This window comes from Caloenas nicobarica, chromosome 35, assembly GCF_036013445.1.
Source record: "Caloenas nicobarica isolate bCalNic1 chromosome 35, bCalNic1.hap1, whole genome shotgun sequence".
NCBI lineage: Eukaryota > Metazoa > Chordata > Aves > Columbiformes > Columbidae > Caloenas > Caloenas nicobarica.
Window position 1 is genome coordinate 342,313 of NC_088279.1, and position 20,004 is coordinate 362,316.

The following is a 20,004-nucleotide window of genomic DNA, read 5'->3' on the forward strand; positions in this document are numbered from 1 at the left end:
CATCATCCTGTAAGACCACGTCCTCGTACAAGACCCCATCCTCGTGCAAGGACTCGCCCTCGTGCACGGCCCCTCCCCCGGCGCAGTCACACTCGTGTCACGCTCCTGTCACCACAAGTGTCACTTTTATTCCCCACCCCCCGTGTCACTTTTTCTTGGACACGCCGACAGTTCGGCCGCGCCGGCCCGTGGTCTTGGTGTGTTGGCCCCGCACACGCAGCCTGTGGGGGGACGCAGGGGTCAGGGACACTGTCCCCAAGTGTCACCTCCCTCCCGTGTCCCCCATGTCCCCAAACCCCCCAAGTGCCACATCCCCACACACAGCCTGGGGACGGGGACAGTGCAGTGGCCTTGGGGACCTTGTCCCCAAGTGTCACCTCTCCCGGTGTCCCTAAGAGCCCCCCAAGTGTCACCAACACCCCTTGGTGTCCCCAAATCCCCTTGTCACCCCTGGAAGTGCCATGTCCCCCTCGCACGTGCAGCCACCTCAGGGACTCTGTCCCCAGGTGTCGCCTCTCTTGGTGTCCCCAAGACCCCCTGGTGTCCCCAGTCTCCTCCCCAATGTCCCCAAATCCCCTCGTCACCCCCAAAAGTGCCACGGCCCCCTCCACTCTGTGGGGAAATGACAACAATCCTAGTGACCCCACTCCCAATGTCCCCAGGTCCCCCCTCACCCCCAGAAGTGCCGCAGCCCTCGATGCGCCCGGATTTTCTTCAGCCGCTCCAGATCCTCCCGCAGTTTGTTGTCCAGCCCGTTGGCCAAAACCTGTGGGGGGGGCAGGGAACATCAGGGGACACCAGGGGACACTGGGGAACATTTGAGGAGACTCGGGGATGTGTGTCCCCACCCACCTGGCTGTATTTCCCATCCTTCACGTCCTTCTGCCGGTTGAGGAACCAGTCAGGGATCTTGTACTGCCGCGGGTTCTGCATGATAGTGATGACGCGCTCCACCTGGGGACAAATGGGGTGACACTCCCAGAGCTGTCCCCAACCCCCCCATGATGTCCCCACGCCCCTAGGGATGTCCCCAACCCCCCTATCATTTCCCAATCCCTCCGTGATGTCCCCATCCCCCACCTCATCCTCGGTGAGCTCCCCGGCCCGTTTGGTCAGGTCAATGTCAGCTTTCCGCAGCACCACGTGCGCGTAACGACGTCCCACGCCCTGGAGGTGACAAAATAGAGGGGTCGGGGGGGGTGACAACACTCGTGTTCCCCCCCTTCCCACGGCCCCGTGCCCTCACCTTGATGGCCGTGATGGCGAAGGCGATTTTGCGGCGCCCATCGATGTTGGTGTTGAGGACGCGCAGAATGTGCTGGAACTTCTCGGGGATCACGAGGGACTGGGGGGGACACGGTGACACCGGGGGTGACAGGGCCACCGGGGGTGGGACAGTCACGAGAGGGGACAAGGGCCACGATCACCGGGGGGTGGGGCAGTCACGGGGGTTGGGGACACGCGGGGGGGTCGCGGGGCCGGGGAAGGTCCCGGGGGTGACACGGCCGCCATGGCGGGGGGGGGTCCCGCTCTCATCCCGCCACCGCCGCCATCCGCTCCCGCCACCGCCCCCCCCGCCGCTCCTCCGCACCCCCCCGCTCCCCCCCGCTCCCTCCCCGCCGCCCCCTCGCCCTCCCCGGGCCCCGATGGCGGCCGATCCCGCCCGGCGCCCACCATGGCTGCGGCCTGCGCCTCCCGCCGGCTCCGCTGGAAGAGAGAGAGAGGGCGGAAGTGGCGTCGAGCCGGAAGTGCTGCGGGACGGAAGTGGAGGGGCGGAGTCATGTGACAGAAGCCGCTGTCATGGCGGCGGAGGCCGCGGTGGGGCCGGGAGCAGCGGGGGGACCCGGCGGGTTCGGGGCGTTTGGGGGATCCGGGGGGCCCGGGGGGGCTGAGCCGCCGCCTGTGCCGCAGGTTCGGGGCCCGGAGCTGCCGCTGGAGCCGGAGCTGGAGCCGGAGTTGGGTCCCGGCCCCGCCGAGGCCGAGCTGGAGCTGGAGGGGGAGGAGCTGGTGCTGGATGAAGTGGACGGTGGGGACGGGGGGGGACACGGGGGGGACACGGGGGACGGGGGGGACACAAGGGACGGGGGGGACACAGGGGGACGGGGAACCGAGGTGGGGAGGACACAAGGAGATCGGGGGAAACCACTTGGCGGGGGACACAAGTGACTGGGGGACACATGATATGGGGGGGACACACGGGACCTGTGACAGGAGGCGGGGTCAGGGGGGAGGAGACAGTTAAAGGATGTTTTGGGGGGACATGGGGGTGTTGGGGGGGGGAGGTGACACCCGGGGGGGGCAGTTTGGGGACAGCGGTGACATCCCCCCCGTGTCCCCCCCCCCAGTTCACATCCAGGCCAACCTGGAGGACGCGCTGGTGCAGGAGGCGCTGAAGACGGTCAGTGGCTTTTGTCACACCCCCCCCAAAAAAAACCCATCCCCATGGTGCTGTCCCCGTGGTGTCCCCCCCTCGGTGACACGAGTGTCCCCGCAGGGCGTGGATCTGCGCGAATACTCCAAGCAGGTGGAGCTGGAGCTGCAGGAGGTGGAACGTGCCTCCATCCGCGACTGTATCCTCTGGGGGGGCTGTGACACTGGGGGGGGTGACAGTGTCCCCAGGGTGTCCCCAGGGTGTCCCCAAGTCCTTAACACCCCCCCAGACATCAAGGAGAGTGAGAACATCGCGTCACTGCACAACCAGATCACGGCGTGTGATGCCATCCTGGAGGTGAGGGCGGGACGGGGGCGTCCCCAGGGTGTCCCCAGCGCGTCCCTGGGGTGTCCCTCACCCCGCGCTGTCCCATGTCCCCCCCAGCGCATGGAGCAGATGTTGGGCACGTTCCAGTGTGACCTGAGCAGCATCAGCTGCGAGATCCGGACGCTGCAGGAGCAGTCGGTGGCCATGACGCTGCGGCTGCGCAACCGTCGCGCTGTGCGCCGGCAGCTCGGTCGGCTCCTGGACCAGCTCGTCGTCCCCCCCACCATGATCAGGTGGGACATGGTGACACTGCAGCCTCTGTCACCTCCCCATGTCCCCTTTGTCACCTCCCGCCCCCCCCCCCAGCACCATCCTGGAGGTGCCGGTGACGGAGCCAGAGTTTCTGGAGCAGCTGCAGGAGCTGAACGGGAAGATCGACTCGGTGAAGGAACAAGCGTTCCGGGAGACCGTGGCCTGCGCTGACGTGCAGCACGTCCTTGAGAAGCTCAAGATTAAGGTGAGAACCGCCCCCTCGGACACCCCAAAACCTTGGGGACACCCCAGAACCTTTGTGTGTGTCCCCCCTTCCCCAGGCAGTGACCAAAATCCGTGAGTTTGTCCTGCAGAAGATTTATTCCTTCCGCAAGCCCATGACCAACTACCAGATCCCCCAAAACGCTTTGCTGAAGTACAGGTGGGATTTGGGGGGGTCAGGGATAAAATGGGGGTGCGGGGGGGGTGCCCTGACCTCTCCCAGTTTGCCCAGTAGGTTTTTTTACCAGTTTTTGCTGGGGAACGAGCGGGCTGTGGCGCAGGAGCTGCGGGAACAGTACGTGGACACCATGAGCAAGATTTACCTCTCGTACTTCAAATCCTACACCAGCCGCCTGATGAAGATCCAGGTGGGTTTTGGGGGGGCCGGGGGGGTTTGGGGGGGCTCTGGGGGGTTGGTGGAGACACATTTTGGGTGCTGACCCCGCCTCATTTTGTCCCCCGCAGTACGAGGAGGTGGCAGAGAAAGACGATCTCATGGGGGTGGAGGACACAGCCAAGAAAGATATCCCGTGATTGTGGGGGATGGATGATTTTTGGGGGGTTTCAGGGGATTTTGGGGGCCCCCCCCCGTTATTTCCTTGACCCCATCCCATCACGGTTCTTCTCCAAACCGTCGCTGAAGAACCGCAACACGGTTTTCACGCTGGGCAACCGCGGCAGCGTCATCGGGGCGGCCGAGCTGGAGGGGCCCATCATCGTCCCCCACGCCGCCCAGAAAAGTGACATCAGGGTGAGGATTTTGGGGTGATTCCGGGGGGGTTTCGGGGGCGTCCTGACCTCCGTCCGTCCGTCTGTCCACCCGCAGTTCCCCTTCGAGTCGCTGTTCCGCAGCCAGCACTACGCGCTGCTCGACAACAGCTGCCGCGAGTATTTGTTCCTCTGCGACTTCTTCATGGTGACGGGCCCCAGCGCGCAGGATCTGTTCAACGCCGTCATGGGCAAGACCTTGGCCATGTTCCTGGTAAACTGGGGGGCCCTGGGGGTTTGGGGAGGGCCCCCCAGAAGCTGCTGACCCCCCCAAAATGTCTAGAAACACATGGACGCGTACGTCTGCGACTGCTACGATGGCATCGCCGTGTTCCTCTGCATCCACATCGTCCTGCGCTTCCGCGCCATCATGGCCAAGCGCAACATCCCGGCCGTCGACAAGTGAGCGGGGGGGACCCCAAAATGTTGCCAGGACCCCCCCAAATCTCGCAGGGACCCCCCCGAATCCATGTGCCCCGCCCAGGTACTGGGAGGCGCTGCTGGAGCTGCTGTGGCCGCGTTTTGAGCACATCCTGGAGCTGAACATCCAGAGCATCCAGAGCACCGACCCCCAGAAACTGGGGTTCCTGGACACACGCCCCCACTATGTAAGAGCGGGGGGTGCTCAGGGAGGGAATTTTGAGGTCCCCCCGGCCCCCCAAACCCTCCTGATCCCCCCCAGATCACACGCCGCTACGCCGAGTTCTCCTCCGCCATCGTCAGCATCAACCAGACCTTCCCCAACGAGAAGACGAATGCGCTGCTGGGGCAGCTGCAGGTATTTTGGAGGGGGGCTCAGGGGCTCAAAGACCCCCCCCCATTTTTGGGGAGGCCCCCAACGCCCCATTTCCCCCCTCAGGTGGAGGTGGAGAACTTTGTCCTGCGCGTGGCGGCCGAGTTCTCCTCCCGCAAGGAGCAGCTCATCTTCCTCATCAACAACTACGACATGATGCTGGGCGTTCTCATGGTAACGACTCCCCCAAACCCTGGGGACCCCCTCCAGACCTTGGGGACCCCCCCCAAAATTAGGGGCACCCCCAAGTTTAACAGGAGGGGCCCAAAATACCCCATTTCCTCTCCCCCAGGAGCGAGCGGTGGAGGAGAGCAAAGAGGTGGAGGGTTTCCAGCAGCTCCTCTCTGCCCGCACGCAGGTACCAGCCCCCCTATTTTTGGGGTCCTCCTAACTTTAGGGTGTCCCCCTTTCTGAGGGGGTGTCCCCCACATCGGGGGGAGTCTGAGGAAGTGGTTCCCCCCCCAGGAGTTCATCGAGGAGCTGCTGTCCCCCCCGTTCGGGGGGATGATCGCCTTTGTCAAGGAGGCTGAGGCGCTGCTGGAGAAGGGGCAGCTGGAGCGGCTGCGCGGGGAAGAGGGTAAGAAAACGGGGTGGGGGGTAAATTTTGGGGACCCCTTCACAAATTTTGGAGTTCTTGAGAGTGTTTTACCCCCCCAGCTCGCGTCACCCAACTGGCGCGAGGCTTTTCCAGCACCTGGAAGGCGTCGGTGGAGTCGCTCAGCCAGGACGTCATGAGATCCTTCAGCAACTTCAAGAACGGCACCGGCATCATCCAGGTTGCAGTTTCGGGGGGTGCCGAAGGATTTTTTTGGGGGGGTTCCGGGGAAATCAGGGCTCCCTGACCTCCCCGTGTCCGCAGGGCGCCCTGACGCAGCTGATCCAGTATTACCACCGGTTCCACAAGGTGCTGGCGCAGCCGCCGCTGCGCTCGCTGCCCGTGCGCGCCGACCTCATCAACATCCACCACCTCATGGTCGAGCTCAAGAAGCACAAACCCAACTTTTAAACTGGGGCGGGGGGGGAGGGTTGTCCATCTGTCCCCTCACCCCCCCAGGTGTCTCTCTGTCCCCTCGCCCTCCCCCATTGTCACCCCTGGGGGTGACACCCCCCAAAACGTGCAGATAAAGGTGAGAAAGGACCCGAGTGATGGTTTATTGCTGGGGGAGTCCAGGGGGTGCTGGGGGGTCTGGGGCCACCACTGTCCCCCACCCAGGGGACAAAGGACAGAAGGTGACATCACGCTGCGGTGACACCACCCACTGCCATGGGGGGACACACTGGGGGGGTCTTTTTGGGGGGTGCTTGGGGGAGGTGGGGGGACCCCCAGGGAACTATCACCCTCCCCCCAACAGCAGGTGACAAGGGACTGTCCCCTCCCCGGTGCCCCCCAAATCCAACACCAAACCCCTCTGGGACCCCCAGCCAGTCCGTGTGGAGACCCCGGGGGGGGTCCCCATGTCCCCCCCTATTTCTGCTCCTTGGTGGGCGCGTAGTAAAGCTCCAAGGGTTTGCTGAGCTTCCAGTACTTCTCGTTCACCAGCTCCAGCGTCAGGGACCCGTTCAGGGTCTGGGGGGGCAGAGTTAATGGGGTGTCCCCCTAGTCCCCTCTGTCCCCCTGTTCACTCCCCTGGGTCCCATGTCCCACAGTCCCTGTGTCCCCCCTGGTACCCCCAGCATCAAGGACCTGTTTGGGGTCTGGGGAGACAAAGTTAATGGGGTGACCCCCCGCACTGGGACTTCTGGTCCCCTGTGTTCCCCCTGTCACCTTTGTGCCGCCCCCAATCTCCTGTGTCGGCCCCCAAGTCCCTGGGGTGCCCCCATCCCTGTGTCCCCCTCGTCCCCTGGGCCACCCCATGGTCCCCGTGTCCCCCCGTCCCTGTGTTCCCCCCGTCACTGATCCCCTGTGTCCCCACATCCCCCCCCTCCCAGTCCCTGTCTCCTCCCTGTCCCCCAGTGCCAGGGACCTGTCCAGGGTCTGGGGAGGTCACACTTAATGTGGTGACTCCCCTGGTCTCCCTGTCCCCTCCCCTGGGTCCCCTGTGCCCCCCCACGGGGTCAGGACCCCCCCCGTACGGTGAAGTTGGCAGCAATGTGGATGCTGTTCTGCTTCTCGCTCACGTCCCCCCATGTCCCCCCTCAGTTACCGATCCCCTGTGTCCCCCCCGGTCCCTGTGACCCCCCATGTCCCCCCCGTGTCCCCGCACCGTGAAGCTGGCGGCGGCAGCGATGTGGATGCTGTACTGCTTCTCGCTCACGTCCCCCAGCGCGGCCTCGGGCCCCCCCGGTGCCTCCTCCAGCGCGATGCGCAGGGCCAGGTACTTGGAGAGGTGATCGACCGTGGCGTTGGACGTTGTCTTCACGTACCTGGGAAACGGGGAAATTGGGGAAAAACGGGAAAAAGAGAAGGAAAAACAGAGAGAGAGAAAAGGAGGAGGAAGAAGAGAAGGAAAAAATAGAAAGAGGAAAGAAAAAAGGATGGAAAAGAACAGGAAGGAGGAGAGGGAGAGGAGGAGAGAAGCAAAAAAAGAGGAAAAGAAAGAAAAAGAAAAGGGAGATGGAGAAGGAAGGAGGAGAAAGAGGAAGGAGAAAGAGGATGGGAGGAGGAAGAGAAGGCAGAGGAGGAGGAGGAAGAGAAGGCAGAGGAGGAGGAGGAAGAGAAGGGAGATTCTCCAGTGTCCCCATGTCCCCAGCGTCACCCTGTCCCCAGTGCCACCCTGTCCCAGTGTCCCCATGACCACAGTTACCCCCGTCCCCTGTCCCCATGTCCCCCTGTCCCATGCGTCCCTGTCCCATATCCCTGTCCCCACACCCCAGCGTCCCCCTGTCCCTGTCCCATGTGTCCCCCCGTCCTCACCGTGTCTGCGCGTACTCGCCCTTGTCCACCAGCAGGGGGTGCGGTCTGAACACCAGCTCTATCTCACTTCCGCCTCCCGCGTCCCCGCCCGGCTCGGGGCTGCCCCGCCCGGCCACGCCCTCCTGGGGCGGGGTTTCCGGTTCCGGCTCCGCCCCCGACTCGTCGGAGCCGCGGGAGCGCTTCCGGCTCGGTCCGGGCTCGGCGGCCCCGGACGCGCCGCTCAGCTGGGACCGGCTGTCCCCGTTGTCCTCGGGGCCGCTGAACGTCGCCGTGTCCGACTCGGCCTGGAGCTTCCGCACGCGCTGCGCCCTGCGGGACACGCGGCTGGGGGAGTGGGGGGCTGGGGGGAGTGGGGGGCTGGGGGGAATGGGGGACTGGGGGGAATGGGGGGAATGGGAGAGACTGTGGGGGAATGGGGAGAATGGGGGGAATGGTGGAATGGGGGGGCTGGGGGGGAGTGGGAGAGACTGGGAGGGAGTGGGAGAGACTGGGGAGGAGTGGGAGAGACTGGGGAGGAGTGGGAGAGACTGGGGAGGAGTGGGAGAGACTGGGGAGGAGTGGGAGAGACTGGGGAGGAGTGGGAGAGACTGGGAGGGAGTGGGAGAGACTGGGGAGGAGTGGGAGGGAGTGGGAGAGACTGGGAGGGAGTGGGAGAGACTGGGCGGGAGTGGGAGAGACTGGGGAGGAGTGGGAGAGACTGGAGGAATGGGGGGCGCTGAGAGGGAGTGGGGGGGACTGGAAGCCACTGGGAGAGGCTGGGAGGGACTGGAAGGAACTGGGAGGGACTGGCGTCCCCAGGCCCCGCGGTGTCCCCACGGTGTCCCCACCTGTGCAGCGCCTGCATCTTGAGCCCCTCCTCGATGCTGCTGCTCAGTGCCTGCTGGTTGTGCAGGCGGCTCAGCTTGGCCAGCACGCGGTCCTGATGCGCCTCGTACTCGTCCCGGCTCGGGTAGATCTTGGAGATGAGCGCGTCGAAGTTGGGGTCGGGCCGCAGCGAGCGCTTGGACACCAGCTTCTTGCGGCACGTGGGGCACTCCTTGTTCCTGGGGGGACGCGGGGGTGAGGCGGGGACAAGGGGACGCGGCGGGGATGCCATGGTGACCCCACGGTGCCGCCGTACCCGCTGCGCAGCGCGGTGACGATGCAGTCGGAGCAGAAGCGGTGCAGACACTCCTTGGTGGTCATGGTGTTTTTGAGCATGTCCAGGCAGATGGGGCACATGAGCTCGCTGTGCAGGCTGCGCGGGGACACCGCGATCTCCGTGCCGTCCATGATGGCCTCCTGTGGGGACAGGGAGGTGACAGGGGCAGGGGTGACAGGACAGTGTCCTCCAGCTCGGGGACACCCCCTAGAACTACGTGTCCTGGGTTTGAGGTGACACAACAGCATCTCCCACCTTGGGGACACCCCAAGGGGACACCCCCTGGGCCTGGATCTCCTGGGTTTGGGGTGACAAGGCACTGTGACCCCCAGGGACACCACAGGTCCCCTGTCCCCAACCCTGGGGACACCCCTGGACCTGGATCTCCTGGATTTGAGGTGACAGGACAGTGTCATCCACCCTGGGGACACCGTCCCCCACCCCCAGGACACCCCTGCGGCCCAGGTCTCCTGAACATGGGGTGACAGGACAGTGTCGCCCAGCTTGAGGACAATCCCTGGGCCTGGATCTCCTGGGTTTGGGGTGACAAGACACTGTGACTCCCCAGGGACACCGCGGTCCCCTGTCCCTAACCCTAGGAACACCCCTTGACCCAGGTCCCCTGAGCTTGGGGTGGCAGGACAGTGTCCCCCATGCTGGGGACACCCCCTGGGTTTGGGGTGTCCCCTCCCCTCGGGTGCCCCCCCCGTCATCTTGGGGTGTCCCCGGCCTCGTGTCCCCTGTCCCACCCCCCCCCAACCAGCACTGTCCCGTGTCCCCACATCCCCTCCTGTCCCCCCTATCCAGGGGCTGTCCCCTGTCCCCCCTTGCCCCCATGTCCCACATGTCTCCCCCCCTGTCCCCCACCTGCGGAGTGTCCCGTGTCCCCTGGTCCCCCCCCATCCAGGAGGTGTCCCGTGTCCCCCGCCGTGTGCCCCCAGGGTTGTCCCCCTGTCCCGTGTCCCCCCCCGGACCTGCGGGGTTCGGTGCAGCTCGTACAGACTCAGCTCCCAGGTCTTGCTGGCGCTCTGCGCGTTGGCGGGGGCGGCCATGGCGGGGGGGGGGGCGCTGTGCGGGGGGCGGCGGCGACCGGAGGCCCCGGGCAGGCCCGACCCGGCCCCGGGAAGGCCCGAACCCCCGGCCCGACCCGGCCCCGCTGTCCCCGCGTCCCCGGGCGCGGCCTCTCCCGCTCCCCCCTTCCTGCCGCTCGCCGAGGGGGCGGCGCCTCCTGCCAGCGTCACTTCCTGCTCGCCCGGGGTGATGACATCACCGGCCTCGCCGTTCCCCCTCAGCTCCCGCCCGCCTCCTCCCGCAGCCAATCACAGCCGCGGGGTTTCTCCCGCGGGTCCTGGCAGCCAATAGGATTCGCCGCTGCCGCGCTCGCCGCTCCCACCGTCCTCTCCCCGCCAATCGGGCGGCTCGACCAATGGGAACGCAGCGAGGGTGCAAGAGGCGGGGCCGGCGGTCCGGGGGCGTGGTCTGGATGCGGGGGCGGGGCCTCGGAGGCACCTGCTGCGGGCGGGGGGACCCGGGGGGACCCGGGGGGACCCGGGGTCTGGAGGCGGCTGGAAGCCCAGCTCGGTGCCCCCCGGTGTCCGTAGCAGCCCCGGCTCTGCCCCTCCGGTGTCCTCTGGTGTCTCCGGTGTCCCCCGGTGCCGGTAGCAGCCCCCGCTCGGTGCCCCCCGGTGCCCGGTGTCGGCGGGAGCCCCAGCTCGGTGTCCCCCGGTGCCCGTAGCAGCCCCGGCTCCGTGGCCCACATGTCCCCCGCGTCCCTGGTGTCGGTTTGAGCCCCGGTTCAGTGTCCCCGGTGTCCCCGGTGTCGGTTTGAGCCCCGGTTCAGTGTCCCCGGTGTCCCCGGTGTCGGTTTGAGCCCCGGTTCAGTGTCCCCGGTGTCCCCGGTGTCCCCGGTGTCCCCGGTGTCGGTTTGAGCCCCGGTTCGGTGTCCCCGGTGTCCCCGGTGTCGGTCTGAGCCCCGGTTCAGTGTCCCCGGTGTCCCCGGTGTCCCCGGTGTCCCCGGTGTCGGTTTGAGCCCCGGTTCAGTGTCCCCGGTGTCCCCGGTGTCGGTTTGAGCCCCGGTTCGGTGTCCCCGGTGTCCCCGGTGTCCCCGGTGTCGGTTTGAGCCCCGGCTCTCGACGTCCACACCCAACTCTCGGCCCACACAAGAATTGCGTTTGGACAATCACGAGCCGGTGCCCGGTGTCGCGGAGTGGGGGACGGGGACACCGGGACCCCCGGGACCCTCTCCCGGTGCCGGGGCCGCCCCGAGCGGCCGGAGCCCGAACCCACGGGACACGCGGGGAGAACCGGGACCCGGGCGGGGGCGATCCGGGGGCTCCGGTTGCACCGGGAGCAGGTTGGGACCCAGCGGGAGGGGGCTGGGCCATCGCGGGGAACCGGAGCCGGGCGGGAGCGGCCCCGGGACCGGTTCGGGACCCCCCGGGAGCCGGCCGGGGACATCGTGTGGGGTCCGTGGGCCACCGGGGAGCGGGTCGGAGCACCCGGGGGGGTCCGGGGATCACCGGGAACCGGGGCCAGTCCCATCGGGGCGTCCCGAGGGGGTCCGGGGACCGTCGGGGAGCGACTCCGGGTCCACCGGGACCGGGTCGGGGCAACCGGGAGGGTCCAGGGAGCACCGGGAGCGGGTCGGGGTCGGTCGGGGAACCCCGGGAGGGTCCGTGATCCACCGGCAGCGGGTCGGGACCCACCCGGGGGGGGATTCGGTGCCTCCGTCGGGAAAGCGGCTCCGGGTCGGAGCGTCCCGGGAATCGGGGCCCCAGCGGGGACCATCCCCCCCCACACCCGGTGTCCCCCCCGCGCCCCCCGGCCCCGTTCGCCGCCGCTACCCCCGGTGTCCGGTCGCTCCCGCCGCTCCCGCCGTCCCGGCGGCCGGGAATGGCGGGGGGGCGGAGGGGAGGACACAAAGCGGGGCCGCCCCCGCTCCCCCCGCTGTGGGGGCCACCCAGCGCGGGGACCCCCCTCCCCTCCCGGGACCCCGGTTGCCCCGAGTGATGGGACATGAATGGGCGGCATCTCCCGGCCCCGCCCCCCCCCGCCGCCCCTCCCCCCCCCGCATTGTCCCCGCGCCCGCTCGGGGGGAGGAAACTGAGGCAGGGGACCCAGGAGTTCGGGAGAGACCCAGGAGTTCGGGGGGGACCCAGGAGTTCGGGGGGGACCCAGGAGTTCAGGGGAGCAGAGGCAGCGGCGGGTGGGGGAGGGGCTTCACCCCGTTTATTTTGGGGGGAGGTGACACGGGGGGGGGCGCGGCCGGATCCGTCACATGAAGAGACCCCCTGAAAGGAGAGAGATGGTGGGGACACCGGGGGGGGACACGGGCACATGGGAGGGACATGGGGACACTGGGGGGGTGAGGACACAGGGGATGGGGACACAGAGGAGACAGGGACATGGGGGGGACATTGCGGGGGCGATGGGGACCCAGGGGATGGGACCCACGGGATCCCAAGGGGACAGGGACACTGCGGGGGGTGACACCCGTGGGGGGGACAGGGACACGGGGGTGACGTGATGTCCCCACCTGTCACCTCCACACTGGCCCCCGTGATGTAGCTGCTCTCGGGGGATGCCAGGAACGCGATGACATCGGCCACGTCTGGGGGGGACACAGTGACACACGTGTCCCCAAGTGTCCCCTCATGTCCCCTGTCCCCCCCATGTCCCCTCTGTCCCCCCTCATGTCCCCACTCACCCTCAGGGTCCCCGAGACGTCCCAGCGGCACCATCCCTGCAAACTGAGCCAGCACAGTGTCCCCAGGTGTCCCCAAGTGTCCCCTCCCCATGTCACCCCCCGTTACCTTCACCAGAACCTTGTTGTCCCCACGTTCCCCACGATCTCTCTGGGTCCCCACCCCCCATAACGTCCCCCCATGTGTCCCTGTCCCCCATGTCCCCCCCAGAGTCCCCATATCCCCATCCCCACGGGGTCCCCATGTGTCCCCCTGTCCCCCCTGTCACCTTCTCCAGCACTTTTGGTGGCACTTTCTCGGTCATGGGGGTGACAATGAACCCAGGCAGCACCACGTTGCAGCGGATCCCAAACCTGGGGGGGTGGCAGGGGGACGGGGGAGTCTGAGCGTCCCCCGCCGTGTCCCCATGTCCCCGGTTGTCCCCATGTCCCCCACCTGGCCAGCTCCTTGGCGCAGCTGCGGGTCAGGCCCTGCACTCCGGCCTTGGCCGCCGCGTAGTGAACCTGGCCCAGGTTCCCCACCTGGGGACACGGGGGACACAGGGGTGACAAGGGGGACACGGGGGGTGACGGGTGAGTCCCCATGTCCCCCGTCATCCACCGTGTCCCTGTCCCGTGTCCCCGTCACCCACCTTGCCCACCACGCTGCCCACGTGGACGATGGAGCCGCCGGGGGCGCCCGTGGCCACCAGAGCTCGGGCCACCGCTTGTGTCACCAGGAACGTCCCCTGGGGGACACACGTGTCCCTGTGTGTGTCCCCAGGTACCTCCTCAATGTCCCCATGTCCCCCTCAATGTCCCCATGTCTCCCCCACATCTGCCCAATGTCCCCATGTCCCCTCATGTTCTCCTGATGTCCCCAAATCCCTCATGTCCCCCCGATGTCCCCACGTCCCACCCATGTCCCCAATGTCTCCACGTCCCCTCATATCCCTGTGTCCCCCCAATTCCCCCATGTCCCCCCTGTCCCCATATCCCCCCATGTTCCCCCGATGTCCCTCATGTCCCCATATCCCCCCTATGTCCCCTTGTCCCCATGTCCCCCCATCCTCCCCACGTTCCCCATTCCCCCCGTTGTCCCCATGTCCCCACACCCCCGAAGTCCCCCGCTGTCCCCGTGTCCCCCCGTGTCCCCCCGTGTCCCCGTTACCGTCAGGTTGACCCCCAGCACCTCCTGCCAGGGCCCCTCCCCCAGCCGCAGCAGGAACTCGTCCCTTGTCACCCCCGCGCAGCCCACGAGGACCCCGGGGGGGTCCCCAAAGTGCTCCTGGTGGGGGGGAGGGGAGTCACCCGTGTTCCCGTGTGTGGGGGGTGTCCCCAGGGGGGGTGTCCCGGGGGTGTCCCCAGGGGGGGCGTCCCCAGGGGGTGTCCCGGGGGTGTCCCCAGGGGGGGTGTCCCCGGGGGTGTCCTGGGGGTGTCCCCAGGGGGGGTGTCCCCAGGGGGTGTCCCGGGAGGTGTCCCCAGGGGGGGTGTCCCCGGGAGGTGTCCCCAGGGGATGTCCCGGGGGTGTCCCCGGGAGGTGTCCCCGGGAGGTGTCCCCGGGGGTGTCCCGGGGGTGTCCCGGGGGTGTCCCGGGGGTGTTACCTGGACCCGCTCCAGCAGGCGGGTGACGCTGGTGGCCGAGGTCACGTCCACGTCGAAGGCCGCGTGGGGGGGGCCCGGGGCGGGGAGGGGCCGCAGCCCCCGCGCCGTGTCCCCCGCCCCCCCCGCGTCGCGATCGGCCACGGCCACGCGCGCCCCCTCGCGGGCCAGGCGCGCGCACACGGCGCGGCCGATGCCCCCGCCCCCCCCTGCGGGTCACCGGGGGGTCACCGGGGGGTCACCTGTCCCAGGTGTCACAGGGACTGTCCCACCCCCACCCAGAGTCACCCGTGGGGTTTGTCACTCCCCCCGCCCCCCCAAAAAAGTGCCGCCCGTGGGGTCTGTGACGCCTCCCCAACGTCACCCGTGGGGTCTGTGTCCCCCCCAATGTCACCCGCAGGCTCTGCGACCCCCCCAAGTGCCACCCCTGGGGTGTGTGTCCCCCCCAGTGTCACCCGTGGGGTCTGTGACGCCTCCCCAATGTCACCCGTGGGGTCTGTGTCCCCCCCCAGTGTCACCCGTGGGGTCTGTCCCGTGTCCCAAGTGTCACCGGGACTGTCCCACCCCCCCAGTGTCACCCTTGGGGTCTGTCCCCCCCCCAGGGGGGGGGTGTCTGTCCCCCCCGTCACGTGACGTCCCGTGCCCCCCCCACGTCACCACCTGTCACCAGCGCGAGCGCCCCGCGGAGGCGCCCGCCGGAGCCCATGGCGAACCCGGAAGTGACCAGCGAGGCGCCCGCGGGGCAGGGCAACGCCGCGCGGCCGCTCTACCCCGCACCCCGCTCTGTGGCCGGTCCTCCGAGAGCGGATTTTTCGCTCATTTCCGCGGGTTTTGGAGCCGCCCGTGGGGCTGGGACTCCTCGGTCCTCTCAGGGCCTCGTCTAACTTATTCTTTAATTAATCAAAGCCGCAATTCCCTGCAGCAGTTAAAATAACCCCTAATGCCCCCAAATCTGCCTGGCAACAGGTGACGTCCCGCCTGGACGCCTGGGTCCCTCCATGGGACGTCTGGGTCCCCCCTCGTGGGCCCTGGTCACCTGGGTCCCCTCAGGTCCATCTCATTTATTCTTTAATTAATCAAATCCACAAGTCATAAAAAAACCAAACCAAAACCAAAAAAAACAAACAACCCTCCCCCCCCCCCATCAAACCCCCGAATCTGCCTGGAAACAGGTGACGCCCCAGCCCAGATGCTGGGTCCCCCCAGCACCTCATTGGCTCGTCTTGTTTATTCTTTAATTAATCAAATCCACAATTTGTTACAGTTATTTAAAAAAAAAACCCTGACACCCCCACAACAGGTGACCCCGCCCGGACACCTGGGTCCCCCTATGTCACCCCCCTTGGTCCCAAACACCCAAAACTGGGGGACCCCCAGTGAGGGCTGGTTAAATACAGCTCCCCTGAGGTCCTAACCCCCCAAAAACAGGGTGTCCCCCCAAAAAACAGGGGTGTCACCCCCCAAAAGAGACTGTCAGCCCCCAAAATGGAGTGTCACCCCCAACATGAGGTGCGTCCCCCCTCAAAAACGGGGATGTCACTTGTAGTGGGCAATGGCCGCCATCACGGCCACCAGCTCCCCAAGGGCCAAACCCCCCCAACACGTGGTGTCACCCCCCCAAAATGTGGTGTCACCCCCCCAAAACGTGATGTCACCTCCCCAAAATGAGGTGTGTGTCCCCCAGAGGGGGTGTGTGTCCCCATTGAGGGGGTGTCACTCGCACAGGGCGATGGCCGCCATCACGGCCACCAGCTCCCCTGAGGGCCAAACCCCCAAAACGCAGTGTCACTCCCCCAAAACATGGTGTCACCCCCCCAAACGTGATGTCCCCCCCCCCAAATGGGGTGTCGCCCCCAAGAGAAGGTGCCACCTCCCCAAGACGGGGTGTCATTGTCCCCCCCCGAGGAGCTGTCACTTGTAATAGGCAACGGCCGCCATCACGGCCACCAGCTCCCCGAGGGCCAAACCCCCAAAACGTGATGTCACCCCCCGAAACGTGATGTCCCCCCGAGAGGAGACGTGTCCCCCCCGGGGGTGTGTGTCCCCAAAGGGGGTGTCACTCGTAGTGCGCGATGGCCGCCATCATGGCCACCCCCGCCAGCAGCGCCAGCAGCTGCGCCAGCGCCTGCGGGGGCCGCGTGTCCCGCAGCAGCTCCGGCAGCACCGTCACCGTCCCCAGGTAGATGAAGCCGCCGGCGGTGAAGGGCAGGACCCCCCCGATCGCCGGGGGACCCCCGCCCGCCCCCCCCTCGGCCAGCAGCGAGCAGGCGGCCCCCACCAGCGCTCCCAGTGCCGTCACCAGCTGCAGCCGCATGGCCTGTGGACATGGGGACACGGTTGGGGACACAGCTGGGGACATGGGAGGGACAGCAGGGACATGGTTGGGGACAGGGGGGGGACACAGCTGGGGACATGGGGGAGACAGTGGGGACACGACTGGGGACACGGGGGGGACACGGCTGGGGACAAGGTGGGGACAGGGATATTCCCTCTGCTGGGTGGGGAGGGGCTGGGGGGACCAAGGGGGTTGGGGACACTGGAGGGAGTGGGGACAGGGGTGGCACTGGGGACATGGGGACAGGGTGACCTGGGGACATGGTGACCCAGGGACACGGGGACCCTGGAGACAGGGTGACATTGGGGACGGGTGATATGGGGACAGGGTGACACTGAGAACACAGGAACAGGACGACTCTGGGGACATAGTGACCCAGGGACCCTGGGGACAGGATGACATGGGGACAGGTGACCTGGGGAGAGGGTGAAATGGGGACAGTGTGACTCAGGGACACAAGGACCCTGGGGACAGGTGACCTGGGGACAGGTGACCCAGGGACAGGCGTCCTGACCTGGCGCTTGCTGCATCCCGCCTGCACCAGGATGGCGAAGTCCCCGAGCTCGTGCGGCAGCTCGTGCAGCAGAACTGTCACCGTTGTCACCGTCCCCAGCGCCGGCCCCCCCAGGAAGGACGCGCCGATGGCCAAACCATCCGTGAAGTTGTGGGCGACGTCGGCCACCAGGTTCAGGTACCCGGACACCCCCATGCCTGGGGACACGGGGACATCAGGGACCCCCAATGTCCCCACCCCGTGATGTCCCTGTCCCCACTGGGGTCCCCATGTCCCTTTCAGAGCCCCTCAAGTTCTTGTCACCTCTTCCAAGTGTCCCTGTTCCCATAGGGTCCCTGTGTCCCCTCCAGAGTCCCTTCTAGTCTCTGTCACCCCCCTCTCCAGTGTCCCTGTCTCCCCCCAGTGTCCCTGTGTCCCCCGCAGTGTCCCCATCCCTGCCGTGTCCCCCTGTCCCCACCATGTCCCGTCCCCCCGTACCCGCCTCCTTGCCCCTGTCCCGGCTCTTCCCACGGTGGCCCTTGGAGTGGCCCTTGGGGTGGCCCTTGGAGTGGCCCTTGGGGACCGTCCCATCCGGCTCCTCATCCCCCTCGCTCGAACTGCTCTTGGCCTTGGCCCCTGCGGGGTGACAATGACAGGGGTGACAATGACCCTGCGGGGTCAGCGTCCTCCCCGGACCCTCCCGTGTCCCCGCCCAGGGCAGGTGTCACCTACCGTGCCCGTGACCGTCACCGTGACTGTGGCCGTGGCCATGGCCGCCCCGCACGTGTCGCACGAGCGTCTCCAGCACCAGGAAGGTGACAATCCCGGCCAGGACCCACGTCCCCACGGCCACCATGTGCCCGTGCTGCGCCCCTGGGGGGGACACAGGGGACACTGAGGGACCCACGGTCCCCACGGTGTCCCCAGGGTGACATGACCCCCCATTTCCTACCGTGCGAGTGGCCGTGGCCACCGTGGCCACCGGGGTCACCATCCTCGTGATGCGCGTGGGGGGCTGTGGGGACAGCAAGGCGGGGACACGGGGGTGTCACCGGGTCCCCAGGGTGGGGAGGGGACAGAGGGGACACAGGGGACATGGAGGTGTCACTGTGTGTGTCCTCAGGGTGGGGAGGGGACACAGGACATGAGGGTGTCAGGGTGTGCCCGAGGCAGGGAAGGGACCCTGTGGGTGTCAGGGAGGTGACGTGGGGGTGTCAGGAGGTGACATGAGGACCTGGTGGGTGTCAGGGACAGGACACAGGGGGGCCAGTGGGTGTCAGGGTGTCCCTGGGACAGCGAGGGGACCTGGTGGGTGTCAGGAGAGGACAAGGGGTGTCGGGAGGTGACAGTCAGTGGGTGATGGGGGCGTCACGTACCCAGTGCGTGCGGGATGAGGTGCAGGAAGGCGTCCCCCAGCAGCCCTCCCGCGGCGAAGCTCAGCAGCAGCCGCAGCCGCGCGCGGTGCCGGGGGGCGCCGGGTTCCAGGGGCACGAGCAGCAGCAGCAGGAACGGGGCGGCGCTCACCAGCAGCGTGGCCGCCAGCGTCTGCGGGACAATGGGGTGACCAACACCCACACAACGGGGGCACCGACGCCCACACGCTGGGGGCACCAACACCCCGGTGTCCCCGGGATGGGGACGGGAGGGGACAGGAGGGGACACCCACCTGCAGCCACAGCGTCAGCGTGTCCCGCTGGGGCTGGGAGTGCGGATCCTCGTGCAAATGGCTGTGTCCGTGGTGTGGATCCTCGTGCGAGTGGCCGTGGCTGTGGAACACGCCCTCGTGAGAGTGCCCATGGCCGCGGTAGAGCCCGTCGTGCGAGTGCCCGTGGTGCGGATCCTCGTGCAAGAGGCCGTGGTGTGGGTCCTTGTGCGAGTGGTCATGGTGCAGATCCTCGTGCGAGTGGTCGTGTCCATGGTAGAGCCCCTCATGCGAGTGGCCATGACCATGATATAGATCCTCGTGCGAGTGGCCGTGTCCATGGTGCGGATCCTCGTGCGAGTGGCCGTGTCCATGGTGTGGATCCTCGTGCAAGGGACCATGGCCGTGGAACGCGCCCTCATGCGAGTGTCCATGACCGTGGTGCAGATCCTTGTGCGAGTGGCCGTGCCCGTGGTCCGGACCCTCGTGCGCGGCGCCGTGTCCCGGCAGCAGGCTCAGGGCCAGCGCGGCAATGGCGATGGTGACGGCGAATCCACCTGTCCGCGCGGCCGCCATGGCCCCGGGGTCCTGCCACAGAGACGGGGGTGAGGGGCCAGAGGGGCCACGTGGGGGGGACAACCATAGAGACAGCGCCTAGAGAGGGACCCTCGGGTGCACCATAGAGCGGGGAGACGGGGGGACAGAGCAGCCCTACCATAGAGTTAGAGAGGACATAGAGCGATACCAATCAACCCTACCATAGAGATGAATGGATGAGAGTCCAGACAAGCCCCAATGGGGAGGACGGACACAACCATAGAGACAGGGCCTAGAGCGGGACCCCCGGGGGTGCCATAGAGTGGCAAGACTGCAGTCTAGAGTGGCCGTAATGCGCCATACCATAGACCTAAAGAGAAGATGGAGCGGCACCAACCAAGCCTACCATAGAAACAAAGGGATGAGGGTCCGGACAGGCCACATTGGCTCCCAAGGGGTGGAGGGGACACAGACCATAGAGACAGGGCCTAGAACGGGAACCCTGGGGGTGCCAAAGAGCGGCGAGATGGGGGATAGAGCGGCCCTAACGGGCTAGAGCGGCGTCAACCAACTACACCACAGAGACAAAGGGATGAGGGTGCAGAGCGGCCCCCTGGGGGCACCACAGAGATGGGGACGGGGCAGCCAGAGCGGCGGGAGGGAGCGGCGGGGCCATAAAGGCGGTGGGGGGGCGGGCGGGGGCCCTTCTGGCCGCGTCTCTGTGCCCCGGGTGGGGGTCTCACCGTCCGCGCGCTCCGCTCCCGCTCCGGCTCCAGCCCGACGTGGCACCGCGAGATCTCGCGAGATCTCGGCGGAGACGGAGAGAAAGCGGGCGGAAGCGCCCGTTGCCAAGACGACGTGAAGGCGGCGGCGCCATCTTGCCGGCGGGCGGCGCGGCGCGGGGGCTGCCGGGAGGCGCGCGGGG

General features: G+C 67.2%; 5 protein-coding genes across 5 annotated transcripts; 1 reads left to right on the plus strand and 4 right to left on the minus strand.

Annotated features, from left to right (window-relative positions):
• Positions 1-108: 108 nt before the first annotated feature.
• RPS18 (ribosomal protein S18) lies at positions 109-1,746 on the minus strand. The gene is made up of 6 exons (XM_065654841.1): positions 1,675-1,746; positions 1,247-1,345; positions 1,081-1,167; positions 853-954; positions 675-766; positions 109-221 (listed from the first exon to the last, which is right to left on the minus strand). The coding sequence occupies exons 1-6, from the start codon at positions 1,675-1,677 to the stop codon at positions 146-148; spliced, it is 459 nt and encodes a 152-aa protein (XP_065510913.1). The 5' UTR covers positions 1,678-1,746; the 3' UTR covers positions 109-145.
• A 19-nt stretch (positions 1,747-1,765) lies between these two features.
• Positions 1,766-5,931, plus strand: VPS52 (VPS52 subunit of GARP complex). The gene is made up of 20 exons (XM_065654784.1): positions 1,766-1,818; positions 1,912-2,026; positions 2,346-2,398; positions 2,495-2,570; positions 2,661-2,728; positions 2,816-2,991; positions 3,065-3,215; positions 3,292-3,392; positions 3,468-3,600; positions 3,698-3,755; positions 3,850-3,983; positions 4,059-4,214; positions 4,284-4,402; positions 4,485-4,608; positions 4,683-4,778; positions 4,860-4,967; positions 5,086-5,151; positions 5,259-5,370; positions 5,451-5,569; positions 5,653-5,931. The coding sequence occupies exons 1-20, from the start codon at positions 1,801-1,803 to the stop codon at positions 5,797-5,799; spliced, it is 2,130 nt and encodes a 709-aa protein (XP_065510856.1). The 5' UTR covers positions 1,766-1,800; the 3' UTR covers positions 5,800-5,931.
• RING1 (ring finger protein 1) lies at positions 5,922-10,015 on the minus strand. The gene is made up of 6 exons (XM_065654819.1): positions 9,763-10,015; positions 8,768-8,928; positions 8,475-8,690; positions 7,648-7,956; positions 6,998-7,157; positions 5,922-6,360 (listed from the first exon to the last, which is right to left on the minus strand). The coding sequence occupies exons 1-6, from the start codon at positions 9,838-9,840 to the stop codon at positions 6,259-6,261; spliced, it is 1,026 nt and encodes a 341-aa protein (XP_065510891.1). The 5' UTR covers positions 9,841-10,015; the 3' UTR covers positions 5,922-6,258.
• A 1,974-nt stretch (positions 10,016-11,989) lies between these two features.
• Positions 11,990-14,783, minus strand: HSD17B8 (hydroxysteroid 17-beta dehydrogenase 8). Its single transcript, XM_065654834.1, has 9 exons — positions 14,733-14,783; positions 14,076-14,281; positions 13,642-13,758; positions 13,124-13,219; positions 12,928-13,013; positions 12,761-12,845; positions 12,495-12,537; positions 12,324-12,398; positions 11,990-12,078 (listed from the first exon to the last, which is right to left on the minus strand). Exons 1-9 carry the CDS (start codon positions 14,776-14,778, stop codon positions 12,062-12,064), a joined length of 771 nt encoding a protein of 256 aa, XP_065510906.1. The 5' UTR covers positions 14,779-14,783; the 3' UTR covers positions 11,990-12,061.
• Positions 14,784-15,942: 1,159 nt separating this feature from the next.
• On the minus strand, positions 15,943-19,956 carry SLC39A7 (solute carrier family 39 member 7). Its single transcript, XM_065654795.1, is given in 9 exon segments — positions 15,943-16,389; positions 16,922-17,118; positions 17,399-17,536; positions 17,633-17,773; positions 17,853-17,915; positions 18,277-18,445; positions 18,567-19,130; positions 19,823-19,899; positions 19,902-19,956. Coding segments are annotated over 9 exon segments (1,665 nt in total). The 3' UTR covers positions 15,943-16,128.
• Between the last annotated feature and the right edge of the window lie 48 nt (positions 19,957-20,004).